At 41.4% G+C, this 23,382-nt stretch overlaps 1 protein-coding gene across 1 annotated transcript in view; it reads left to right on the top strand.

The window, feature by feature from the left end:
- Positions 1–18,899, top strand: part of UBASH3B (ubiquitin associated and SH3 domain containing B) — a 104,664-nt gene extending 85,765 nt beyond the window's left edge. Inside the window, exons 9-14 of the mRNA XM_077839933.1 lie at positions 977–1,099; positions 3,327–3,419; positions 5,221–5,365; positions 9,276–9,382; positions 13,194–13,303; positions 14,595–18,899. Of these exons, the coding sequence (XP_077696059.1) occupies positions 977–1,099; positions 3,327–3,419; positions 5,221–5,365; positions 9,276–9,382; positions 13,194–13,303; positions 14,595–14,732 (716 nt within the window). The 3' untranslated portion in view covers positions 14,733–18,899. The remainder of the gene's footprint in view (positions 1–976; positions 1,100–3,326; positions 3,420–5,220; positions 5,366–9,275; positions 9,383–13,193; positions 13,304–14,594) is intronic.
- Positions 18,900–23,382: the final 4,483 nt, after the last annotated feature.

The following is a 23,382-nucleotide window of genomic DNA, read 5'->3' as shown; positions in this document are numbered from 1 at the left end:
GGTCCTCCACCAGAGCGAGAAGCGTAGGCGGAGTCGATGGGGAAGCATCAGCAGTCGACCTACCACAGTGAAGACACCATGGTAAATAGTTCTAAGTACTTCGACTTCAGCTACGCTATTTTCTTAGCTGAAGTTGAGTAACTTAGACCGACTTAGCTCGCCCTCTCCTCCCCCCCAAGTGTAGACCAGACCTTAGTGCAGACAGGCAAAGCCACTCTTTGCACTGGTAATTCTTAATCCTAATTGAAACCAGAGTAAATGGCACGAGAGCAAATCATGGCTTGGAACGGTTTGCCTTGTCTACACTAGGATTTGCAGCAATGCCATTAGGTGGTGACTGATGGCTAAAATTGGGGTGACTCCCCAATACAGACAAAGCCTTAGTATTTCCGATAATAATAAGTTATCCATAGAAATTCCAGGCATAGTTAGTACTTGAGCTGGTTGGAATTTTTTCAATGATTTTTTTTTCATCAGAACATGTTGATTCATTGAAACCAACCCTGTTTGCGGGAAAGGGTCAGCTTCACCTTTCGAAAAAACGTGAAAATGTCAAAACCTCCCATTCCCATTGAAACAAAAAAATCATCCCAATTTTTGGTTTCAAATTACTTTTCATGTAGAAAATTAAGCTAAGTATAGTTAAAAATATTAAAATTTTAAAAGGTCCAAAATAAAATCGAACATTTTGAAATGATCAAAATGAAACATTTAAATTGGCCCGAACTGAAATTGTTCTCAGATTGCCATGGAAATCCTGAACATTTTCATGAAATTTCCTCCTGATTCGGAACAGGAAACATTTTGAATTCTGACAAGGGCTCCCACAACGTGAAAACCCTTTCCCACCCAGTTCTGGTTAACATCTGTCGTGTGCAAGCCGTTGTGAATGAAAGGTTGTAATAGGCATGATACTGAGTGCTTTTCTCAGTCATCCACTAATTCCAGCACCTGCTTCTAAACTTTCCCCTAACAGGAAGGTATATGCGTACAAATCTGAATATGCCTCACAGCTTACCTCAAAGAAGTGGTGGTTTCAGGGATTATGAAAAAGATGCACCAATTACCGTGTTTGGCTGCACACAAGCAAGACTTGTTGGTAAGCTCCCGTCGGCTGAGACAATAGTTTGCACAAGAAGCATTTATATCTCCTCCCACACGTGCCAGAAAAGAAAGAGCAAGTGCAATACAGAAAAATTCAATCAGGTGCCAGGAGCTAAAAGAGTTTAGACATGTTGAGAGCCTTCAAAAAGTTTCTTCAATGTAACTAGAAAAGAACTTCCTTTAAAGTCAGCCTGGCCCCACTCAGCTGCCATTGCAGCAGGAAGAACAATGCACAAAATCAAAGCCATTAGACGTGCAGCTGCGTAGCACATAAAAGTGCCCTGTAAATTTGCCACACTGTGGAAGATTGTTGATAATGACGGTCATAAAAGTACTGCAGTTAACATGACAGTTGCTGTATGCAAAGTATGTTCCTGACTTGATTTTGACAAGCTTAATTTTTGATCTGTAGTTTGCAACACAAACATGGTTTTGTCTCCCCAGTGGGGTTTCATATTTACACTGTCAAATATAGTTCAAGTCAAATCAGGCATCTCCCCCATTCTGTTCTTGGCCTGTTTCATTAGGGGAATACGTAGCCTTCTACCACTCAACTTTTATAGAGAGTAAGTTATTTGCTGAGTTCAGGAACAACCCCTGAAAATGTTCCAGATTTTGGTTTGCACAACTTCAGACTCCTTTAAGGATCTGATTTTCAGAGCACTTTCTGAACATCAGGCCTCTTATGTTGGGCACCCAAGATTACTGCACATTTTGAAAACCGTAGGCCTTTAATAAAACTGGATCCGGATATAATAATAGTATGGCCAGACTGCAGGGGCAGTTCTCAAGGAAGGTCAGTAAAACCTGTGCTTATAATACACACAACAGAAGGGCTAGATTGGAAGCAATGAGAACACTTTGCTGGCACCATTCATTGGGGTCTGGGTGTGTGAAATGTATATGCAAAAAGAAAAGGAGTCCTTGTGGCACCTTAGAGACTAACCAATTTATTTGAGCATGAGCTTTCGTGAGCTACAGCTCACTTCATCAGATGCATACCGTGGAAACTGCAGCAAACATCTGATGAAGTGAGCTGTAGCTCACGAAAGCTCATGCTCAAATAAATTGGTTAGTCTCTAAGGTGCCACAAGGACTCCTTTTCTTTTTGCGAATACAGACTAACACGGCTGTTACTCTGAAACCTGAAATGTATATATGATCCACACTGCCCTACATAAAAGAGCTTTTTAGCACTGTTACAGCATGCCTGCCATCTACAGGCGAAAGCTCTGTTCTGCACAAATGCTAGCGTGACCTTGAAGAATCCCAGAACTATCATTTCAAACAGTCCTCTGACCTGGTTAGTAAAACAGCAGCTCAGAATCCAGCGGCGAAAGATTTTCATGCACAGCATCTCCTACAGCTGCACACTCCACTTTCCCCAAAGGTTCAAAAGCCAGTTAAACATACGTACAATTATAATTAAACATTTAACAAGATTAATAACCCTTGTATTCTCCCTCCCTTTGTCTGTCCCGTCTATTTAAATTGTAAGCTTTTCATAGGGTAGGGACCATTTCTTACTATGTGAATGTACATGTACAGCATCTTGCACAATGGATTCCCAATTTCATTTGGGTCCCTGAGGCACTACTGTAGTATAAATAATCATAATGTTAGGCCTGATTCTCATCTTACTTGCACGGTTTTACACCTGGTTAACTAAATTAGACCATGGAGCCATGGTAATTTACACCAGATGAGGCTCAGGACTACTGAGTTAAGTGGAGTTATTCCTGATTTACGTGAGTATAAATGAAATGAGACTCAGGCCTGTTATATTTTTCCCATGCACAAAGAGCAAATCTATGTTTTCAGTGTAAGATGGCAATCTAAAATAGAGAAATCTCCAAGAACAAATAAGAATCAAGTCTCCAGGAGAGAACACAGTGTTGCTGTGTCTGTCCTAAAACAGGCTACAGCCATTCTGAACGCAAAATGGCTGCCATCTCTCTGTACACTGACTGAGTTCTTAGAAATCGAAAAGGACAGTGCACAGAAAAAGGTATCACAATTTCACAGCTGTCTATGCCTCAAAGCATAGTATACTACTGAAATAAAATCTGATGGATAAATAGGTCTACAAAAAAATAACCAATCCAACTGGAGAACTTCATTCGCTTCCTGCTATGTTACAATTACATTGAAGCATGCATGCTGCAATTATTGTGATGTCTACTGTAACGTTTGTATCAGTGATGCTAAACTTTTGCTTGCAGGTGAAGCCTTGCTGGAAAGTAACACTGTTATTGAACATGTCTACTGTTCCCCGTCGCTGCGCTGCGTACAGACAGCGCACAATATTCTGAAAGGTAAGAAGCAGACAAGGGGAGAGTCTGGATTTTTCCTGTTTTCTGGGGAAGCCGGCAATGGAAAACCCATTTGTTTAATGAACGGCCTCAAAAATAGCACGTCTCTTCCCCGCGCTATACAGGTTAAGTTACAAGGGACACTGATCCTCATGCTTTGGGCATGAAGCCACTGCCAGCTGAGGCAGGAAATGGATTTTCTTTCCTTCTCCTGCATTGCATAGCACTGTACAATAGTCAGGCACAACATGAGGCTTCTACTGTATCAGGATACCAGCTAGACGGATAAAGGGCCTGTTTCATATGGCAGTTCCTGTGTCCAAGCGCCGATTAACATTACATTCATTCTCAGTCTAACAGATTCCAATGCTCTAGATCAGTGGTTCTCAACCAGATGTATACGTACCCCTGGGGGTACACAGAGACCTTCCCCGGGATACATCAGCTCATCTAGATATTTGCCTAGTTTTACAACAGGCAACATAAAAAGCTCTAGCAAAGTCAGTACTGGGTTTTACAGTTCCATATACTGAACTGAAATTTAAGTTTAATTTAACTGAACTGAAATTTAAGTACAACATTTATATTCAAATTGATTTATTTTATAATTATATGGTAAAAATGAGAAAGTAAGAAATTTTCAATAAGAATGTGCTGTGACACTTTGTATTTTTAGGTCTGATTTTGTGAGCAAGTAGTTTTTAAGTGAGGTGAAATTCGGGCATACTCGAGACAAATCAGACGCCTGAAAGGGTTACAGTAGTCGGGAAAGGTTGAGAGCCAGTGCCCTAGATCATGTGTGAGCTATTGAGTACATGGCAGCATATAGAGTATTACAGGGCATATTCCTGGGGGACAGGGGTCGAGGGGAATATTCATGGGTGTATGCTTTTCAACAAAGCAAAGCCCTCAGCAAATAGTTGCCTTCCCTTGATTACACTCTTAGTAGGCATAGATTGTGCATGAGTGCTGTGGGCAAGCCTGAGATTGGGGGCATATTGCTTAGATTGTGAACTCTTCAGGGCAGGGTCTGTCTCTTTGTTATGTGTTTGAACAAGTGCCTACCACGCTGGTCTCTTGGTGCTACGATAATATTAACACTGCCTTTGTAGTAGATATGCGAGCCTGTAGAGAGGTGGGGCGGGCTATTACCCATTTCCAGGTGCCAAAACACATGATTTTTAAATCTTTTGTGTGGGGCGCTGTATGTATAAGTTTAGTGTTCAGTATGTCCTTTTTAACTTCACCTTCCCAAAGCAAACACTCTGTGATGTAAGGAAAGTGTGAGCTCCCCCTGCTGGTTCTGCAGCTGTTAGCCAATACTAATTTCTTTTACCAGTCAACATGCTGATGCAGACATCAGACATCAGACTGGACTGGGAAGCAAAGGCTAACATGTTAGCTCCCTTGGGCAAGGGTAGCGTAAGGTGTGCATGGAGCTGCCATCGTCTTCTCTTCAGAATCATCAGCATGCTTATCGGCTCTTGATCTGGAACGTACAGTCCAAAGAGGGCTCCATACAAAATACAGAGTTATGTCTAGATTAGGGGCACTTCTTTAGTTCTGTGCATCTACGTGACACATACACATACCTGCCATTCATATATCTGGTTAACTGGCTACATGCACAAGCAAATACTGGAGTTGTGCACATCTGGCCCTGTCTCCCAACCAGTAGAAGAACTTGTTGATTTCTAATCAAAATACCACACACACAAAAAAACCCAATCCTAAATCCTCTTGTTGCCAGTTCCACCTGCTGCTTCCAGGGATTTCCACCCCCCCGCTTTTTTTTTTCTTTCAGGTTTGCAACAGGAAAATAACCTAAAGATTCGAGTTGAGCCAGGCTTATTTGAGTGGACAAAATGGGTCTCTGGTACCACATTACCTGCCTGGATACCCGCAGTGGATTTAGCTGCAGCCAGTCTGTGTGTTGATACAACCTACAGGTAGCAGAACTTGGCATGTCACTCCAACAGAGTTTCCTTAGCAATGAATAATCTTGAATTTAATGCATAGGAGAGAAGGAGCGAAACACCAGGGACCCAAACCTAAGCTCTGGCTGAGCTGTTGGCCACCTTTGTACTCCTTTGTATTGTCCCTGGGGCTGCTGGGAGCTTATTGAGTTTCCAGCCTAAATTAGAGCAGGCCCAGGTCTGCTCTAATTTGCACTAGCTAGTAATGGTGCCCTAGAAGCCAGGGCTCACCAGAGAATTGCTGCTCTCTAGATATGTCCTTGATAAACTGTGCCCCCTGAGCTAGGGTTCCCCCATTCCTGTGGAATCCTATATGCCCCCTTAGTGCAGCTGAGCCATGCAAAGTGGGGCATTTCATGGGCCAGGATTTATTTATTTTTTAACCACATTTCAAAACTTTGGGATTTGGGCTCTGGATCTGAACTCTACAGTCCAGCTTATCTCTGCTTCAAAAGGTAATTAAAGAGCTAGTTGAGCTGAGTCAGTTCTCTGTGGTGGACATTTATAGCCTGGGCTAACTCATGACTTCAGTCACACCCAGCTACCCCACTGATGCAAATCTTGGATATGGATTTGGGTATCGGATTGCATTGCCCTTAATTATACACTTGGCAACTTGCTGAGGCACATGTTAGCATCCAGCAATAATTTCAAGGCATCCTTGGGACAGACACTTGTCCTCTTTCCACTCCTAGTGCCATCATCATCTTCCCAACTCAGGTAGCCCAGCCCTATCCAGCCAGCAGCCAGCTAGCACCAATCACTCACTCTTTCGTCCTAGCCATCTCTCCACAGGATTCTGGTCCCAAGACTCCTGCCTTTGTCCACCTCTATGATGCCTCCATTTTAGGGCCAGGCCCTCAGCTGGTGTAAATCAGCATAGCTCCAGGAGCTATACCAACTGACACTAGCGGAAGGTCTGGCCCTTAATGTTCAATTTTCCTCTGGTGTTTGTCCTTCCTTCCTGGGCTACTATTTCATTATGGCTGGGAAGGCAGCCAAAGTCCACAAGAATTGTAAGTTAATGGTTAATCAACATGAGAAGCTCCTGCAGTGACCCACATTTGACATTTCCAGGTACAAAGTGCCCATATAAGTCTTCAGTTTCCCTTCCAAAAGGCTCACATTCCCTAAAGTGAGCACTAAATGTCACTGGAACAAATGCAGAACACACGTTTTTTTAAACTTTCAATATTATTGCAAATGAAACTCCTAACAGAGAAGGCTCTTTTCCCTCATGACCCTCTCCTGTAAGTAACAGGAGACGAGTCTTTAAAGCCAATTCCAGTTTCCTTTTTTTATCTGTACGTATACAAAATACAGCTGAGAGGTTAATACTGCTTAATAGTAAGCACTGATCGTTGTGCCTTCCATCAGAGGATCTCAGACATTAACTGCAGAATCCTCACAAATGCTCCTCTGAGTGAAGTATTCTTCATGAGAGGTGGAATGAGGGTTTTGTCTCCCCACCCAGTAAAAAATTTCAACTGGTTTTTTTTTAATTGTTTTCATCAGAATTTTTGAGATTTTCGTCTAAAAGCCTGAAAATAAACATTGTTTCTACTTTTCAGCAACCAAAAGCTGAACATTTTCAGTTTAAAATGTTTCGGTTGCCAGACTGAAAATATTTTAGTATTGGGGTTTTCGGCAAAAACTCAGAAATTACTGATGAAACCAGAAATGTTTTCATTAAAATTTTCATTTAATTGAAAAACCATTTTCCCCTCAAATTAACATTTTGATGGAAAGTTTCTGATCATTTCTCATCCGAGGAAACTGACAAAATTGGCACAACATGCATTTTTCTTCAGTCTTCTGGAACTTCCCCAGTGCTCCAAGACTTGTTGAAAAATCAACAGTTGATGGCCCCGTGAGCTCCTCAGCCAGCTCTTTTAAAACTCTATAAAACCCCTTTGATGCCAGCAGCTTCTGCTGTCAAATACCATTGCATTTAGCCTCAAGTTCTCAGCAATCGCTAACCACAGCTCCACCTTGCACCAAGGGAGTTGCTGCTTGAAATGTAAGGATGCTGACACATGCACAGTGCTTGCCTGTGTTGTAAACAGCTGCAAGGCATACAGAGAGGCTAAATAAAACAGCTTGGTAGGAACAGTCCCACATATCGTGCAAGGAATTAAGGAATAGACAAGATGACCTGCTGGGTTTTCCCCACTTCCAAATCTATGATTCTTTTATGCTAAACAGCTTCTGAAAAATCCCATACGGCAATAGATTCTAGGGAAAGGGCATGTGGTCCTGGTCAGCAGTCAGTCACATTGGTGAAATCTCAGGATTACTGTGAATTCTCATCAACAGTAAACCATCTGTTTTGGAGAGAAGGGAAGGATCTTCAATGCAGACTAAAAGGTCTCAGATAAAATCATTCCCTCCTTATAAATAATGTAACACAGGAAATTCCAACACATGGGGGTTTGGTGACAACTTATTTTGCAGCTGCTTTTTGTGGCTTGTGATATAATCAGAAACCCTGAATCCTTCTATTACACCCTCACTACTCTATTTTAAGATGACCAAGTAGAAATAAGCAACCAAAGCAAAAAAAAAACACCCTTTCAATCCTTTCATGCCTAATTATACCATATAGCTGCTTATATTTTGTCCTCCCTGCCTACAAATTACCTTTTCGGGTCTGTGGAAATATATAGTCCTGGTGCATATTGCACCTAAATAGAGATACTTACACTGCACTTATTCCAGAAAGGGTATCATCACATTGCTAGCACTAAGCAAAGCAGCTGGACCACAGGAAAATAGCCAGTTCAGGAAACACAAAGCTTCTGGGAAGACTATAAAGTATGTTCTCCTAGCCAAAAAGGAAACCTGTTCTTGTGTGGTCTGATGGTTAAACTAGCGGTCTGGGTGAACGCCTGGAGCCCTAGTCTCCTGCCGTCGGAGATGAGTAATTCCCTCTGACACTGATGGGAGTTTCATCATATCCTGGGATGGAATGAGGAGACAGAGCTTTTCCTTGTGTCCCACGGAGAGGAATAGGGCCTTCTGTTCCCCCACCCCAAGCTCCTCCAATGGCTTGCCTCCAATACCACTCCCATTGAATTCATTGGACAAACTCACACTGGGCAAGTGACTTAACCACTCTGGCCTTGTTGCACTGAGCTGGTCTTAAACATTTCCCACAAGTGCAGTGCCATACATTTCTCAGGCAGCAGCAGCCCCTGGTGTTTTTACCACCACTTCATCTGGTCCTGCTCTGAGCAGGTCTAAACAACACCGTGATTAATAACACCAGCGCCTCATCTATACTAGAGTTCCCTCCATTGCTACCACTGGCAGAGCCATACTGGTGGGAAATTTGAAGAAATAACTCAGTAAAGACACAGTCTCTGTTTCATTTTACCCACCTCTAAAACAGGGGCAATATCACTCACAAACTTCACGTGGGTGCTGGGGAATTTAATTAATTGCTTTGAGATTCTCTGATCAAAGGACCTATTGAAGTGCAAAGTGTTGTTATTATTACTATTACACATGACTGCAAGTGTAACATGCTTGTATAAGTATGCTGCTTTCCATCTCTAGTGACTGGTGTACATAGAGGGAAACAGTTTACTACTGCTGCCAGCTAATGGAATTACTCCTTTAGCTCAAGAGATGGAGGTCTGTACTTGGGTGCTTAAAGGCCAGGGTTCAAAACCCACTGATAACCTATGGAAATGCTCCTTACACAAATGACGAGGTCTAGGGGTTTGAGTTATTTAGAAGAATTAGAGAAACAACAGGGATTTCTTGTTTAACACATGGGCATTCGCACGCATGTTTTCAGTCAGTGTGTACAGGGTCTAAGTAACTTGCATTTAAAATCTCTCCGCCTCAAAACTTACTGTGTTTGTTTTTCTGCCCATAGACCTCATATACCAGTCAGCAAGTTAGTGGTTTCAGAGTCTTACGACACATACATAAGTAGAAGCTATCAAGTAACGAAAGAAATCATAAGTGAATGCAAAGGCAAAGGTAAGCGGTTCTGCACCTTGGTACAAAGGGATCTAATGCCTCAATAGTGATCAAAAACCACAGATAGGCACTCTGGAACCGAACGACACTGGCTAGTCACTGTCTCTGTCAAAACCCCATGTCTGCATCCTCTCAGCCCACAGACATTGGGGATTCAAGACCTGGGTGAAACTGTGTAGTTCAGGCCCACTTCTAGGTAAAATATTCTATTGTCTGTTATTACCAGGTTTGTCCATACCCAGAACCAGTGGTCACTTGAGACCCTATTGTTTTAGGGGCCCTACAACCTATGCAAGCTGTGCAGGTTTCCCCTATCTTCTCTGGCCATGAAACAACTCCACTCCAGGCCATTTCCTCCCTCCCATCTCCACCACCACGGCCAGAAGGAGAGTCTTTGCATGTCCTAGTATGGATGTCTTAGGCTGGTCATCACTACTGCAGTGGCTTGTTTTGCATCTGAACAAAACCAGAATTTTTTTTCAAATAAAATGTTGAAATCAATTATGGTGCATAGAAACTGAACATTAATAGCATTGGGATGGGATATTTCTAGAACCCCAGCTGATTTATTTGTTTTTTTGTTTGTTTTTTTTTGACTGATCCTTTCCCAAGGTTTTTCAGAAATAATTTGCCCCAAAAAGCAGGTAGAAGAACCCAGAGTGAAAACATTGGCCTCTAAAGAGACTGACAATTTATGCATGCCCAACTTGAGTCTCCTTAAAGGGACCTGATTTTCAGAGGGTATGTATTGAAGGCTTTCTGAAAATCAAGATCCTTTAAGATACCTCAAGTTGGACACTCACAAACTGAGACACTCAGAATCACTAGTCATGTTTGAAAATCTTGGCCTTAACCTCTCTGCCTGTTTCTCTATCTGTTAAATAAGAACAGCCATACTGGGTCAGACCAAAGATCCATCTAGCCCACTATCCTGTCTTCTGACAGTGGCCAATGCCATGTGCTTCAGAGGGAATGAATAGAACAAGTAATCATCAAGTGATCCATCTCCTGTTGCCCATTCCCAGATTCTGGCAAACAGAGGCTAGGGACACCTGCCCATCCCGGCTAATAGCAATTGATGGACCTATCCTCCATGAACGTATCAAGTTCTTTTTTGAACCCTGTTATAGTCTTGGCCTTCACAACATCCTCTGGCAAGGAGTTCCACAGGTTGACTGTGCGTTGTGTGAAAAAATACTTCCTTTGTTTATTTTAAACCTGCTGCCTATTAATTTCATTTGGTGACCCCTAGTTCTTGCGTTATGAGGGTAATACGTCTCACATGGATATCTGAGGCATAATGAGCTAATGTTTATAAAGTACTTTTAGAAGATGGAAAGAATTGGGTATGATTCTTGGATTACTATAGCATTGTTTTCTTTCAACATGTTTGATTCAGTGAAGTTATTCTATCAAATAGAGCTGGTTGAGCATTTTTGAAAATCTGGAATTTTGTGAGGAAAAAAACCAGCATGAAAATGTTTCTACCAGCTCTGCTACCGAATAGAATTCCTGTTACGATAGGTGAACCCAAAACAATTTCTGCTCTTTCCAACATTTTTCAGTCGTTCTCATGAATTTCTTTGAGAATTTTACAACTAGTCGTATGTTGAGTTAAAAAAAATCATTCTAAAATAAAATACACTCTGGCTAACACTTAAGAACTGAAAAACCAATGGTCAGCATTGACATGGCCAAATTTGAATTTAGGGGGGGAAAAAACAATAAAACCCCACTTTTAACGCTAAAGGTCTGATCCTAGAAGTGCTTTCAGTCAAATGCAGTACTGTTAAAATAATGGTATTACTCAGTGTAGCAAGCACTATGCTCAGTATAAGGATTTGCAGATTTGAGCCCCAGATTATATTCAGATTTGTAGATTTTAAAGCCGGATGGGATCATGATTGTGATCATCTCATCTGACCTCCTGCATAACACAAACCAGAGAATTTCACTCACCGATTCCCGCATCAAGTCTAATAACTTGTGATTAAACTGGTACATATCTTTTAGAAAGCCAGCCAGTTGTAGCTGAGGGTTTGTCTACACTTAAAATGCTCCATCAGCACAGCTGTGCCACTCTAGCTCTTCAGTGTACACACTACCTATTCCAACGGGAGGGATTCTCCATCAGCATAGGTTATCCACCTCCCCAAGATGCAGTAGCTAGGTCAACGGAAGAATTCTTCCATTCACCTAGCGCTGGCTACATGGAGACTTAGATTGGTTTAACTATACCGCTCAGGGGGGTTGATTTTTCACAAGACTTAGGGCATGTCTACACTTGCCATTTAAAGCAGGAAAAGTCCCTTTTTTGCGCAAAAACCATGAGAGCGTCTACACTTGCCAAATGACTTTTTGCCTTGAAACTCAGAAGTTTCATCGCAAAAAGAAAACCACCTCCACGAGAGGCGTACAGCTCTTACCGGTGATGCTTTTGCGGTGATGTGCAAGTGAAGACACGTTGTTCCTGTTTACACAGCTTTTAGCCTCTGGAGGCTATCCCACAATGCCCAGGTGACCACTCTAGCCAGCAGCTCTGCTGCTCTGATGCCAGGTAAACAGACATCCACTCCTCCCCCTGTAAAGCCCTGGGAACTCTGAAACTCCCCTTCCTATTTTCTTGGCAATTGCTCACTTATCTAGTCAGGTGACAATGCCTGCTCCAAAACGATCCCCCGCTTGGAGCAATGCTGAGCTACTGGAGCTGATCAGTGTTTGGGGAGAGGAGGCTGTGCAGGGACCCAGGATGCCCCATGATCACCCCCTTCCCCACCTTCCCGCAAGACCCATCATCAAACTGGAGAGAGCTGCACTGTGGGATAGCTAACCTAGAGCGCTGCTCTCATCCAGGATGGAAGTGCTGCTAATGTAAACCCTCTCTGACACCTGAGGAATTAAGTGAGTACACAAACCAGCGCTTTATTTTCAGCAGTTCCCTACCACCAGTGAAATTTACAGTGCAAAAACTCTGCAAGTGTAGACATACCCTAAGTTATGCCGACCTAGTGTAGACCAGGCCTTAAAGGCTTCAAGTCACAGAGAATCAACCATATCCATTAGTAAACTGTTCCAATGGTTAATTATCCTCACTTACAAAAAACCCTGTGCCTTATTTCCAGTTTGAATTAGGAATATAGGCCATTATATTCAAACTTGGGTGCCTAAGCTTAGCTCCCAAAACCATCCCTATCCATGTGAATGAAAGTGGCTTGATTTTCAGAGATGCTCACACTGAAATCAATGAGGGTGTTAGCACCGCTGTTAATCAGGGCAATTTTATTTAGGTGATTAAATAAACTTTAAGCAACCTGGATTTGAAAATGTTGTCCAGAAGTAGGGCTGACTGAAAAGTATAGGTATTTTCCATGAGAACTTTCAAATGAAATGAAACATTTTATTTTAATTGGGAAAAAAAAAAAAAAAAACTTTTGCTGAGATTTTTTTTTTCCACAAAACAAATCGAAACAAATATTTTGTATCATTTGAAAAATCAAAAATTTCAAAGCAGGCAAAATCTTTTCACCAAAATTCTTGTATTCTTCACAAAGCTATTGGTTGCCCAAAAAACAACAAGCGGGGACAAAGAATTTTCAATCAGTTCTAGCCATAAGCACTTTGAAGATTAAAAAGTGCTAGAAGTATTATTCATAAACAATAGTTTCCCACATATATCAACTGTGTTGTTCTGTATACAATTAAACCCATTCTTTAAGAACCTCAAACTGATAGGTTTTGCCTTGGACAGTTGTCACATCGAGCTTTTTTTCCCTGAATCCCAAACAATCAGTGTTTATTCATTTTGTTGCAGGAAATAACATTTTGATAGTGGCTCATGCATCATCTCTCGAGGCCTGTACTTGTCAACTCCAGGGCCTCTCACCTCAGAATTCCAAGGACTTTGTACAGATGGTCAGAAAGGTAATTACCAATGGGTAAAGCTCTTCAGATAAAAAAAATTAAATCTCCTTACAAGCCAGAGGAGACTTTGTTCCTAGTGTCTGATAATTCAGTCCATTGTTTGAGCTATGCAGGCTTCAGAAATCATGTGAGTAGAGAAGATTGGTTTAAGAGGCTTATCTTACCAGTCCGTTTCGCAACAGATAAAAGGGGAGTGAGCATACAAAGGGGCTGCATGTCTCAACTGCACTTTTATGCTTTTGGGGTGATGGCTCCTTATGGTCCCCCTTCTTATGCACCTTGTTATAGTTAGGAAAGTGATTTGAAAAATGTCATTGTGGGCATCCAGAGTTATTCCTTTTCCTTGGCTTCATGTCAGGAGATAGTGTTGTCTGTGTGCCAAGCCTGCAAACGCAACCAGGCAGCTGGAAATCCATCTGCACTCTTTCTTTTTCTCATATCACAACGTTTTATTACACAAGCTGACCCCTGTGTTGATAAGTGAGCCAGAATCGAATCCAGGTCACTCTCCCATAGCTGTACTGACCCTTTATACTGTTAAGCCAGCCCACAAGACCTGTACATAAACACACACATAGCTAGGTGCTGTACGTTATTTAGTGGAGACTGTAAAGTTGGAGTCTGGCCCTCAAATATTTTATATTCACAGTGAAGTGCTTTAAAAAGCACGTCTGCATTAGAGATATACAAATAACTGATTTTTCAACCTGGTGGTTCAGATCAACTTGAAATGAAAAATTTTCAGTTTTTCTTGCCAAAATGAAAAACCGAAAATTTTTATTTTTATTTCTTTTCGCATCGAACAAAGTATTTAGTTCAGCCTGAAACAAAATATCTTTTTGTATTCGTTTTGAGAATTTTTTTTACCCTTTTTTGTTTTTTTAAAAAATGCATTTACCTAACTTTCAAAATGAAACATTCTTTCGAAACAAAAAGGCAACGTGTTGATGAATTTTTCAAAAAACTTTTCCTCCTCTTTTGGAGGGGTGGACCAAAACTATTTGTTGCATTTTACCCAAATCCATGCATTTTTAGGTCAATCCAACACTGCATTTTACAGAAAATAAACTATTAAGTCTGAAAAAATTCATCCAGCTCGAGTCTGAGTGTTACTCCTGAATCCTGCTGTGTCTCAGATTAAAAGTATCTTCTGAATTTGAGGTGGAATGTTCAAAAGGGCCCAAATAGTTAGGAACACAAGTCCCATTGACTTGGCTCTTTTGAAAACTTCACCCTTGCTCCAGATCTATTCCTTCTCATTGCTTTTCTGTATTTTAATATTTCCTGACAGATTCCATACTTGGGGTTCTGTTCCTGTGAAGAATTGGGAGAGACAGGCATTTGGCAACTAACAGACCCCCCCATCCTCCCTCTCACACACGGACCAACTGGAGGCTTTAACTGGCGAGAGACCTTACTACAAGAATAGGCAAAGCTAAACTTACAAACAAACAAAAAATGGCCTTTCTAAGCATTGGAGAATGTCTCTTATTTCTTGTGTTTAATGACAGTGGAAAAAATATTCATAACATTTTAGGTGACTCGTTCACAAAAACATTCTAGCATATCACCTATAGAGTCGCATTTGTGCAAAAAGTTCTCATATGTAAAACTAGGCGAATATAAGAAAGGGCTTAATTGATGGAAGAATATAACTATATGTCCAGGCTTCTGCACTGCAGGAAATGTCTCTGTTATCTAAGGCTACATAGCCTGGATATATTTTTCATCTTGAACTGAACTCAGACAACACCACCTTCTGCACCATGTTAGTGACAACTAGGACTGTGAAAATTGTGAATTTTGAGTCTTTTTCATTTGCAAAATTTTGCAGAACAAACATTTGCAATTTTGTTCTGGGCTATGTTGGCACCTTCCCCATTACTCCCAAATTTTGCTAAATAGCAGTTTCGTGTTCCCCCAAAATAGCTACACTCAGTGTGTTCCATAAGATAACCTGTCTCATCTCCAGGAGGAAGGGAGTTCTCTATTCCAATTATAGACCAGCATCAAACTATTCCTTTTCATTACCATATTAAATGCCTACATATTACACAGGTGGGTAGGTTGCAGATGCTTAAAATAGACAGAAGCACATGACGCTGATCTGCATCAGAACACAATTTTGAACGTCAAAGCTGTCAGAGGTAAAGTTCTCACATGAAAAATAGGATCATTTTTCAGTGAAGAACTGGAGCAATTTTGCTAAATGGAAATGAAAAGAGTACTCCAAATGTGAAGGTTTTCTGATTTTCTTGGCTGAAATTCACCACTATGCAGAGGACCAGGATAAAATCCTATGCATCACTCAAATCCTGTTTAAGACCTCACAACAGGGTTTTATATGAGGCATGGGCCTTCTCCTGATTTCTCTATACAGAGGTGAATTTCACCCCTTTGTGAATATTTCTCACAGCCCTAGTGATGTTCTACAGTAATCAGCCTTCATCAAGGATAATGATGAAGTCAAAAGGATATGCTAATAATTCAGATTTAAGGTGGGGGGGTTGTCGTTTTTGTGGGGGATTTTGTTTCTTTTTGTTTTTCACCTTTGTTTTCTTTACATTTTAAGTGCCGTTTGTAACACATAGAAAGCAGAGCTGAGAAAGGATACACTGTGATGAAAAAAGCAACACACTGAACCCAAGAAGCTGTTACTTATGAGGTGATTTGTTTCATATTGAGCTAAAATCTCAATCCCATTAAAGTCATGAGGAACTGCCATAGTAGATCCGACCCAATGGTCCTTTTAGTCCAGCATCCTCTCTTTGACAGTGGCCAGTGTCAGCTGCTTGAGGAAAAGATGCAAGAAAGCCTGCAATGGGCAGTTATAGGATAACCTGCCTCCAGGAAACTTCCTTCCTGACCCACAATAGTATGAGGTTGACTTATGCCCTGAAGCATGAGGGTTCCAAAGCTATTTTGTTAAAATATTTACTATTTTAGGCCCCAGTTCAGGAAAACACTAAAGCACATACTTATATTGAAGTAAATGGGAGTTAAGCACTGTCCTGAATAGAGTTGTTTTCCTGGCCATAATTCAGAATATTCTTGTTATCCATATAAATGTCCAGGATTTTGTTTTGTTTTGTTTTGTTTTGGGGGGAGGGTGGAATAATCTTGTTAAATGCTAGGCCTGTCAATAGCAGAATTCCCATTGACTTCAGTGGGTTTGGGATTTGGCGACTCATTCAGTACATCACAGTGACCTAAAATAAGAGAGCCTAATCTTTCATATGTGATGCAGTTAAAAGGCCCACCAGCTTCAATGGGAATTTTGCCCATGTGGCAACAGCAAGAGAAAATCTTAAGGGTTTTAAGCTCAGCTTGGTCTAGAACAATTTTAACTAGTATATGATGTGGACCTTGCCAAGGAATATACAGCAGATTCTGTACAGAATTTAAGTCAATAAACAACTCAACTTGTGCAATATGACCATAACTATAGTCTATTATTTGTACATTTACAGTATATGTAATACATAGTAGAACATCAATAAATGCATTATTATACCAGGGATGTATACTGAAAAGTCAGGGAGATAACTTATGTGATGACAGAAAGAAACTGCCTCAGTATCTGTGCAGTTATATTGCTGTCACTTTTTTTATTTTAATTATAATTTAAACTATTTTTATCTGTGTACAGACATTCTGAAGAGTGTTTATTGCTTGTTTTCCTCCATGCTTACTTACCACAAACTCGCAAAGTAGTTTATTTAATTAAATGAATAAACAGACAATCAAACCAAAAATAATTTGGGTTTCACTGTATATTTAAATTCCATTGATAACTTACTGTTTTGTGCTGCAGGCTTGCAAGAGGTTGGGTAACATATGCAATATGGTGAAAAGCTATCCAGATTTGACCATTGTTAAGCAGCGTTTCAGGAATTTGTTTTGACAGTAGCACGTAATAGGTATGGAACAAAACCTGTATGCATAGACTGTTGAATATTGTAGTAATTGATCTTTGCATAGAGTTAGTATTTAAAAAAAAAAATGTTCTGTTTGAGAAGGGAAAAATGGTTAAAACATTCTCTTCTTATAAAAGTATATTTTTAGATGTTTGGGAAAGTATTTTGGCAATTGTTATCTGATCTCACATTTGAGTTTCAGGTGTCAGGAATCTCAGAAAAAAAATCTTGTTTTCTTCCAGTATTTCGCTGTCTAATGAGGGTTTTGCATTAAGGAAACTGGTGCTGATAAGGTTCTTTGTTAAAAATGTATCTTACATTATTTAAATGCATCATACTGGGAAAACCCTAGGTATTTTTTAAATGTTTTTAATTAGAACATTAAAAAAAAGCATCACTGCTTATATTTTGCTACTTTGCTGCTCACTAATGTGTATTTAACGTATCTTCAGTGTCTTGTCCCGGGGGAACATCGGCCTGATACAGCTGCAATGAATAAAATTCCTTCCCTTGACTTCATTGCAGTGGTATCAGGCCTCATCAGTTCAGTCTGGATCCATATGGAATAACAGTGGTTCTTAGATTCTCGTGCAGCCCCGCAGCTAAGGAACAAGGCTGGAAATCTTGCGAGAACAAATTGTTCCGGAGAAATTCCTAGGTTGGGCCTGGTCAGAAATAACATGAGAATTAGAGACATATGGCTTGGGAGTATCACAGCAGTAGATTAGGGGTGATACCCAGCAGCCACAAGAGGAGAAAAAAAGGTAGACTATTTTTATATCATTTTTCCATTTTCTATTTAATTCAATCAAGTGTTTCAGTAGGGCTCAATGGATGCCTCCCTGATTTCTTGGGCCTTGAGTCCAGTATATCTTTGCCTTGACCTGAATGTTTTGCCTATACTCCCTCCCTTAAGTGGAACAGGTTGGGTTGCAACAATCATAGACCCTTATCCTGCAAACTAAGGTGACCAGATGTCCCTATATTAGCTTTGTCTTATATATGCAACTATACTGCCTCCCCACCCCCAGAAAAAAAAGTGTCCCGATTTGTCACACTTGCTATCTGATCACCCTACTGCAAGCTCACACATGCAAGAATGCCCCTTGCCCTATACAGAGCCCACTGAAGTATATTAAACCTTGCCTAGAACACTTTAGTCTCTGGCAGACAGGATGTGCACAGTTCCCAGTGATTTCAGCAATGTACCACTTTGTCCATTGTGCATGGGAATAATTGGATGTGTTGATGCAGACATCAGGTGCCACATTTTCATGAGTTTCCCTCACTATCAATGCACTGGTAGCTACAGTCGATTGCTTAAATTCTACAAGTACGTATTGGGCCAGGTCCTCATCCAGTGTAAATGGATTTAAGTCCATTAAAATCAATGGAACTATGTCCATTTACATCAGGGGAAGGTATGGCCCATTATTTCTAGAATGTGATGTTTTCCATTACATGGAATCTGAGCAAATCTAGAATAAATGGCCAACTGGTGGCTAGAAAGCATTTTTTTTCCTTTTCCCTGTGGAGTTAGTTTCTTCATGATCATTATTAATGATTATTATTATTATTAAAGTGATAAATCTATTATAAGCAAAGAGTGAGTTGTTTAAAAATGGCTCTTTGTGAAGAAAAAAATAATTACCACTTTGCAAAACAAAAACAACAACAACAAAAACCAAACCAAACCAAAAAAAAAAGGGGGGGGGGAGTGGAGAAATGATTCCAGAGTGGTATTATCCGAGTAAATCCTTTTTATCAACAGACCTGGCTTCTACAGGTTTTAATACCAGAAGGACTCAGATATGGAAATCTGCGTCACTCTGTGTACTGCGTGCATCTATTTTTAAAGAAGGTTTGGGGATATAGTTGTGCATCGCATTATTATTAACAGCCTTTCCACTAAACTAGCTGTTAGCATATTATAATGATATTTTTCATTTCAATTGCATAGAAATGTTAGGAGCTAAGGCCTGATCCAAGCTTACTGAAGCCACTGGACTTCTAATGTCTTCAGGGCTTGGGATCAGGTGACACAAGACCTGAACCTGCTAAGTGCTGTGTCCTCTCAATTGCCATTGAGTTCAGTGGAAGTTGAGGACACTTTACACATATCGGGATTGGCTCTTTGGCCCTGATTCAGGAAAACATTTAAGCGTGTGTTTAAATCCTGTTGACTTCAATGGACATTAAGCAGGTACTTAAGAACATTCCTGAACAGGGAAGCGCCCCTGAATTGGGGACCAAATGAAGGTGAAGTCAGATTAGTTCAGGTCTGTTTTATTGTGAAAGAAAATCCTTTGTGCAGTGAATTGAGGCGTTTGCTATGAGACCTACCTGCATTACTACATGAGTATATCATTTAAAAACAGTGATGAATTGCTCTTTTGAATTTACACTAAATAATGAACGTAAACATAGATGAACTGCAGTTCATTTCAGCATCCTGTAGAGCAGTGGCAAACTCTATACACACTACTGTGAACTTTGGTAGCACCCAGAATTTGCATTTAAATTGCAGTCTTGTAGACGAAGAGGATGGGAAGAAAATCTCAATAACTCACGTGTGGGGTATGGGGAAAACTTAACATCTGCTTCAGTTAACATTCATTTTAACAAGAGAGATGTAGGATATTTGAGTCAGGCAGTTGCCAAATAATTTTCACGTTTAAATACAGGACTGAAAATTGATTTGCAGTACTTCAATATTTAAAACATATTGAAAGTCAGGAGGAAAATTACTAATTATAATGGAAAGTCTAGTGGTAACAAAATTGAGCCTAAATGTAGAGGAAATCATTTGATTCTTAAATACATATGAAATGATGCGAAGAGCAGGCACATTTAAAGTGAATAATCAAACTGTAAATGCAATTGACTGCATACACTCTAATATGCCACTTAGTTGTCACTGCTGCCTCAAATACCTAAACACATTTACTGATTGAATATTTATGAAATATAAATGTAAGAGAATGGAAAATATATGACCAGATCCTTTTTATTAACTTGTTTTGTTGCCACTAAGAAAGTACTTTCTGAAGTTTCTCTCTGTGGACAGTTCTAAAAACTTGATGTCATCAATGGATGCTTTTTTTTTTTCATTTTAAAGCTGTTGTATTGTTATGTTTACTATGTTTTCAGTGTGATCAGATTGTATTTATTTGAGAAAAACGTTTGACATTTAAAAAAAATGGTCTTGCCAAAAAAAAGAATTGCTGTAATTACTTGTGACATCCGTATTTGTTTTATTTTATTTTTTTAATCTTCTATTTCAAGTGCTAACAACTGTTGAAACAACCGTGCCATTTTAATTTGCTTGTTACATTAAACGGATTTCTCAAAAGTTAAACCAAACGGCTCACAGATGATTTAATAAAGATGAAATGCACCCAGAGTAATTCCTGCCTATTTACAGTTTTCCTCTCAAATACAGACGTATGCCAACCGGCAAGGAGTGAATCTGAAAGCGAGTATTCAGGTAAAGCATATGGGTGAAGTATATCCCTGTGGAGAGAGCAGAGGGCTTTGGTGGGATTTGCTATTCCTCTGCCATAGGTCAACTTCACCCTGCATGAATAATTTAGATCAAGGTTTCTCTGTCTTTTCAGGTTGGCAACCCCTTTTTCTAAGGCAAAAATGTTCATGAGCCTCTTACATTTATAATAAAAGGAAGAGTAAAAAAACATATCAGTGATAACAGTGATCAGCCTTGATAAATAAGCACACACACCCAGTTTGTTTTCAAAGGACTGAGAGAACCTTGAATGATAAGGGCTTGCTTTGCTTTAGATTGTAATAAAATTTTCAATCCCTCATGCCTCATCTGAATGCCTTTTGTGATCTCGTCTTGACCTTACTTCCTTTGTTTGCCTTGCCACTCACTGATAAAACAATTTGTATGACCGTTATGTGCTTACTTCAGGGAGGAAGGGGAATTAATTGCTTGTTGAAAATTCTCACTTGGTTCTGTCGGGGTGAAATTCACCCCTGTACAGAGAAAGGGCACAAGGCTTATTTAAATTCAGTTTTGATGGCCCACTGCACAGAGGTCAATCTCACCTTTGTGAGAGTTTTGCATCAGTGCAGAGGGCTTCATGATTTGGGGCCCAGTCCAGCTTCCATCGGTTTCAGTGGGATTTGGATCCCCTTTGTGCCCACAGTGACTTCAGGAGAAGATTTGGTTGTGCAGGATTGGAAGCACCAGTTCTAAACTGAAGAGATCCCTTACTTCACAGGCTGCATCTCCTTCCTTCTGTGATTTTTTTCCCCCCCAATGTTAATTTTATCACCCACATCCAGTTACACCCTTTGTTGATCAATTGCATTCATTAAAGAAGCTGCTTTACCAGAAAATGGAATGCTAGGCCATAATGTTAATTAACTGGTTGAGACGTTTAAGCAGAAAAATGCATAATGTATTTATGATTAATTGGTTCATCCTGGGCATCCAAATGTGTTCCCTACGAATGTGTGCAGTCTATTCTAATCCAACTGGCTGCCTCGTTAACAATGCCCTTCTCAACTGAAAAATCCACCCAGAGACATATTTACTTGGGCTTGTATCTCCCAGGATAACAGACATAGCTTGTTGGTTGAGTTCACCAACAATAAAAACAAACCTCATGGGGTATTCACACACAGCCCCTTCCACAGGAGTAGCTGACCTGGGGCCTGAATGCACCTCAGCTTCCAAAGCACCCAAGAGATGTGGAGCAACATGCAGGATTAGGCTCTGGCTCCTCAAAGTTTTCCTTGGGCCACCCTGCTACATCTGAGACTTAACAGGTACATCAGACCTCCAAGCAGCACTTTGGGGGCCATGTATTAACATTATGCTACCACTGTTCAACAGTGCTCATTATCTAGGGCAGGGGTGGGCAAACTTTTTGGCCCGAGGGCCACATCTGGGTGGGGAAACTGAATGCAGGGCCATGAACGTAGGGCTGGGGCAGGGGTTTGGAGGGCGGGATGGGGTATGGGGTGCAGGAAGGGGCTCAGAGCAGGGGGGTGGGGTGCAGGAGTGGTGCAACAGAGGGTTAGGGGGCTCAGGGCAGGGGGTTGGGGTGCGGGGGGCAGGAGGGGTTCGGGGTGTGGGCTCCAGCCCAGCACTGCTTACCTCAAGTGGCTCTGGGGTGGCAGTGGTGCGTAGCGAGGCTAAGGCAGGCTCCCTGCCTGCCCTGGCCCCCGCCGTTACCGGAAGTGGCCAGCTTGTCCTGCAGTGGCTCCTGGGGGTGGGGTGGGGCAGGCAGCTCCGCCGCGCACTGCCCCCACCTGCGGGTACCACCTCCCAAGCTCCCATTGGCTGCGGTTCCCTGTTCCCGGCCAATGGGAGCTGCAGGGGGCAGTGTCTGCAGGCGAGGGCAGCACATGCAGCCCTCTGCCCCTCCCTCCCCCAGGGGCTGTAGGGACGTGGTGCCAGGTGCTTCTGGGAGCAGCCTGGGGCCAGGGCAGACAGGGACCCTGCCTTAGCCTCGCTGCACCATGGGGCTGGCAATCCTGTGGGCCGGATTGAAAGCCCTGAGGGGCCAGATTCAGCCCGCGGGCTGTAGTTTGCCCTCCCCTGCTCTAGAGCATTTGGCCCTCACCACCGTAGTCATCTGAACACCTCATAGTCTCTAATATATCTAGCCTCACCATGGCCCTGTGAGGCAGGGCAGTGCTCTTATCTGCATTGGACACACAGGGACCCGAGGCTCAGACACACTAAGGGGCAGATTTTTTGAAGCTATTTAGGCCCTGATGATTCAGAAAGGTGCCTGCTGGGATTTTCAGAAGCTCACCATTTTGAAAATCTTTGAATCTGAGAGCTTTTGAAGATCCAACTAGGCACCCATCTGCCCCTTCAGGTACCTACATAGAGTTAAAAATCTGGACCTAAATCCCAACATCACACAGGGAGCCTGGGGTAGAATAGGGAATTGAAACCAGCTCTCCTGAGGCCTAATCTCCAGACCATCCTTTCTCCACAAGTGCACCCCCTGTCTTTAAGTGGTTTCCATCATATACAGTGTTTATAGTTTGGTTCAGTGGCTCTCAGCACCCCCACTATACACATTGGTCCAGCACCCATGCCTCCCAGGACTCTATATTTCTTTTTATCATTGTCTCCCTCTCCTGCTATGTTCCTTTTCGCACAGCACATAAGTGGGATGC

This window comes from Eretmochelys imbricata, chromosome 22, assembly GCF_965152235.1.
Source record: "Eretmochelys imbricata isolate rEreImb1 chromosome 22, rEreImb1.hap1, whole genome shotgun sequence".
Taxonomy (NCBI): Eukaryota; Metazoa; Chordata; order Testudines; family Cheloniidae; genus Eretmochelys; species Eretmochelys imbricata.
The sequence above is the reverse complement of the archived record's forward strand: the minus strand, read 5'-3'. Positions and strand labels throughout refer to the sequence as shown.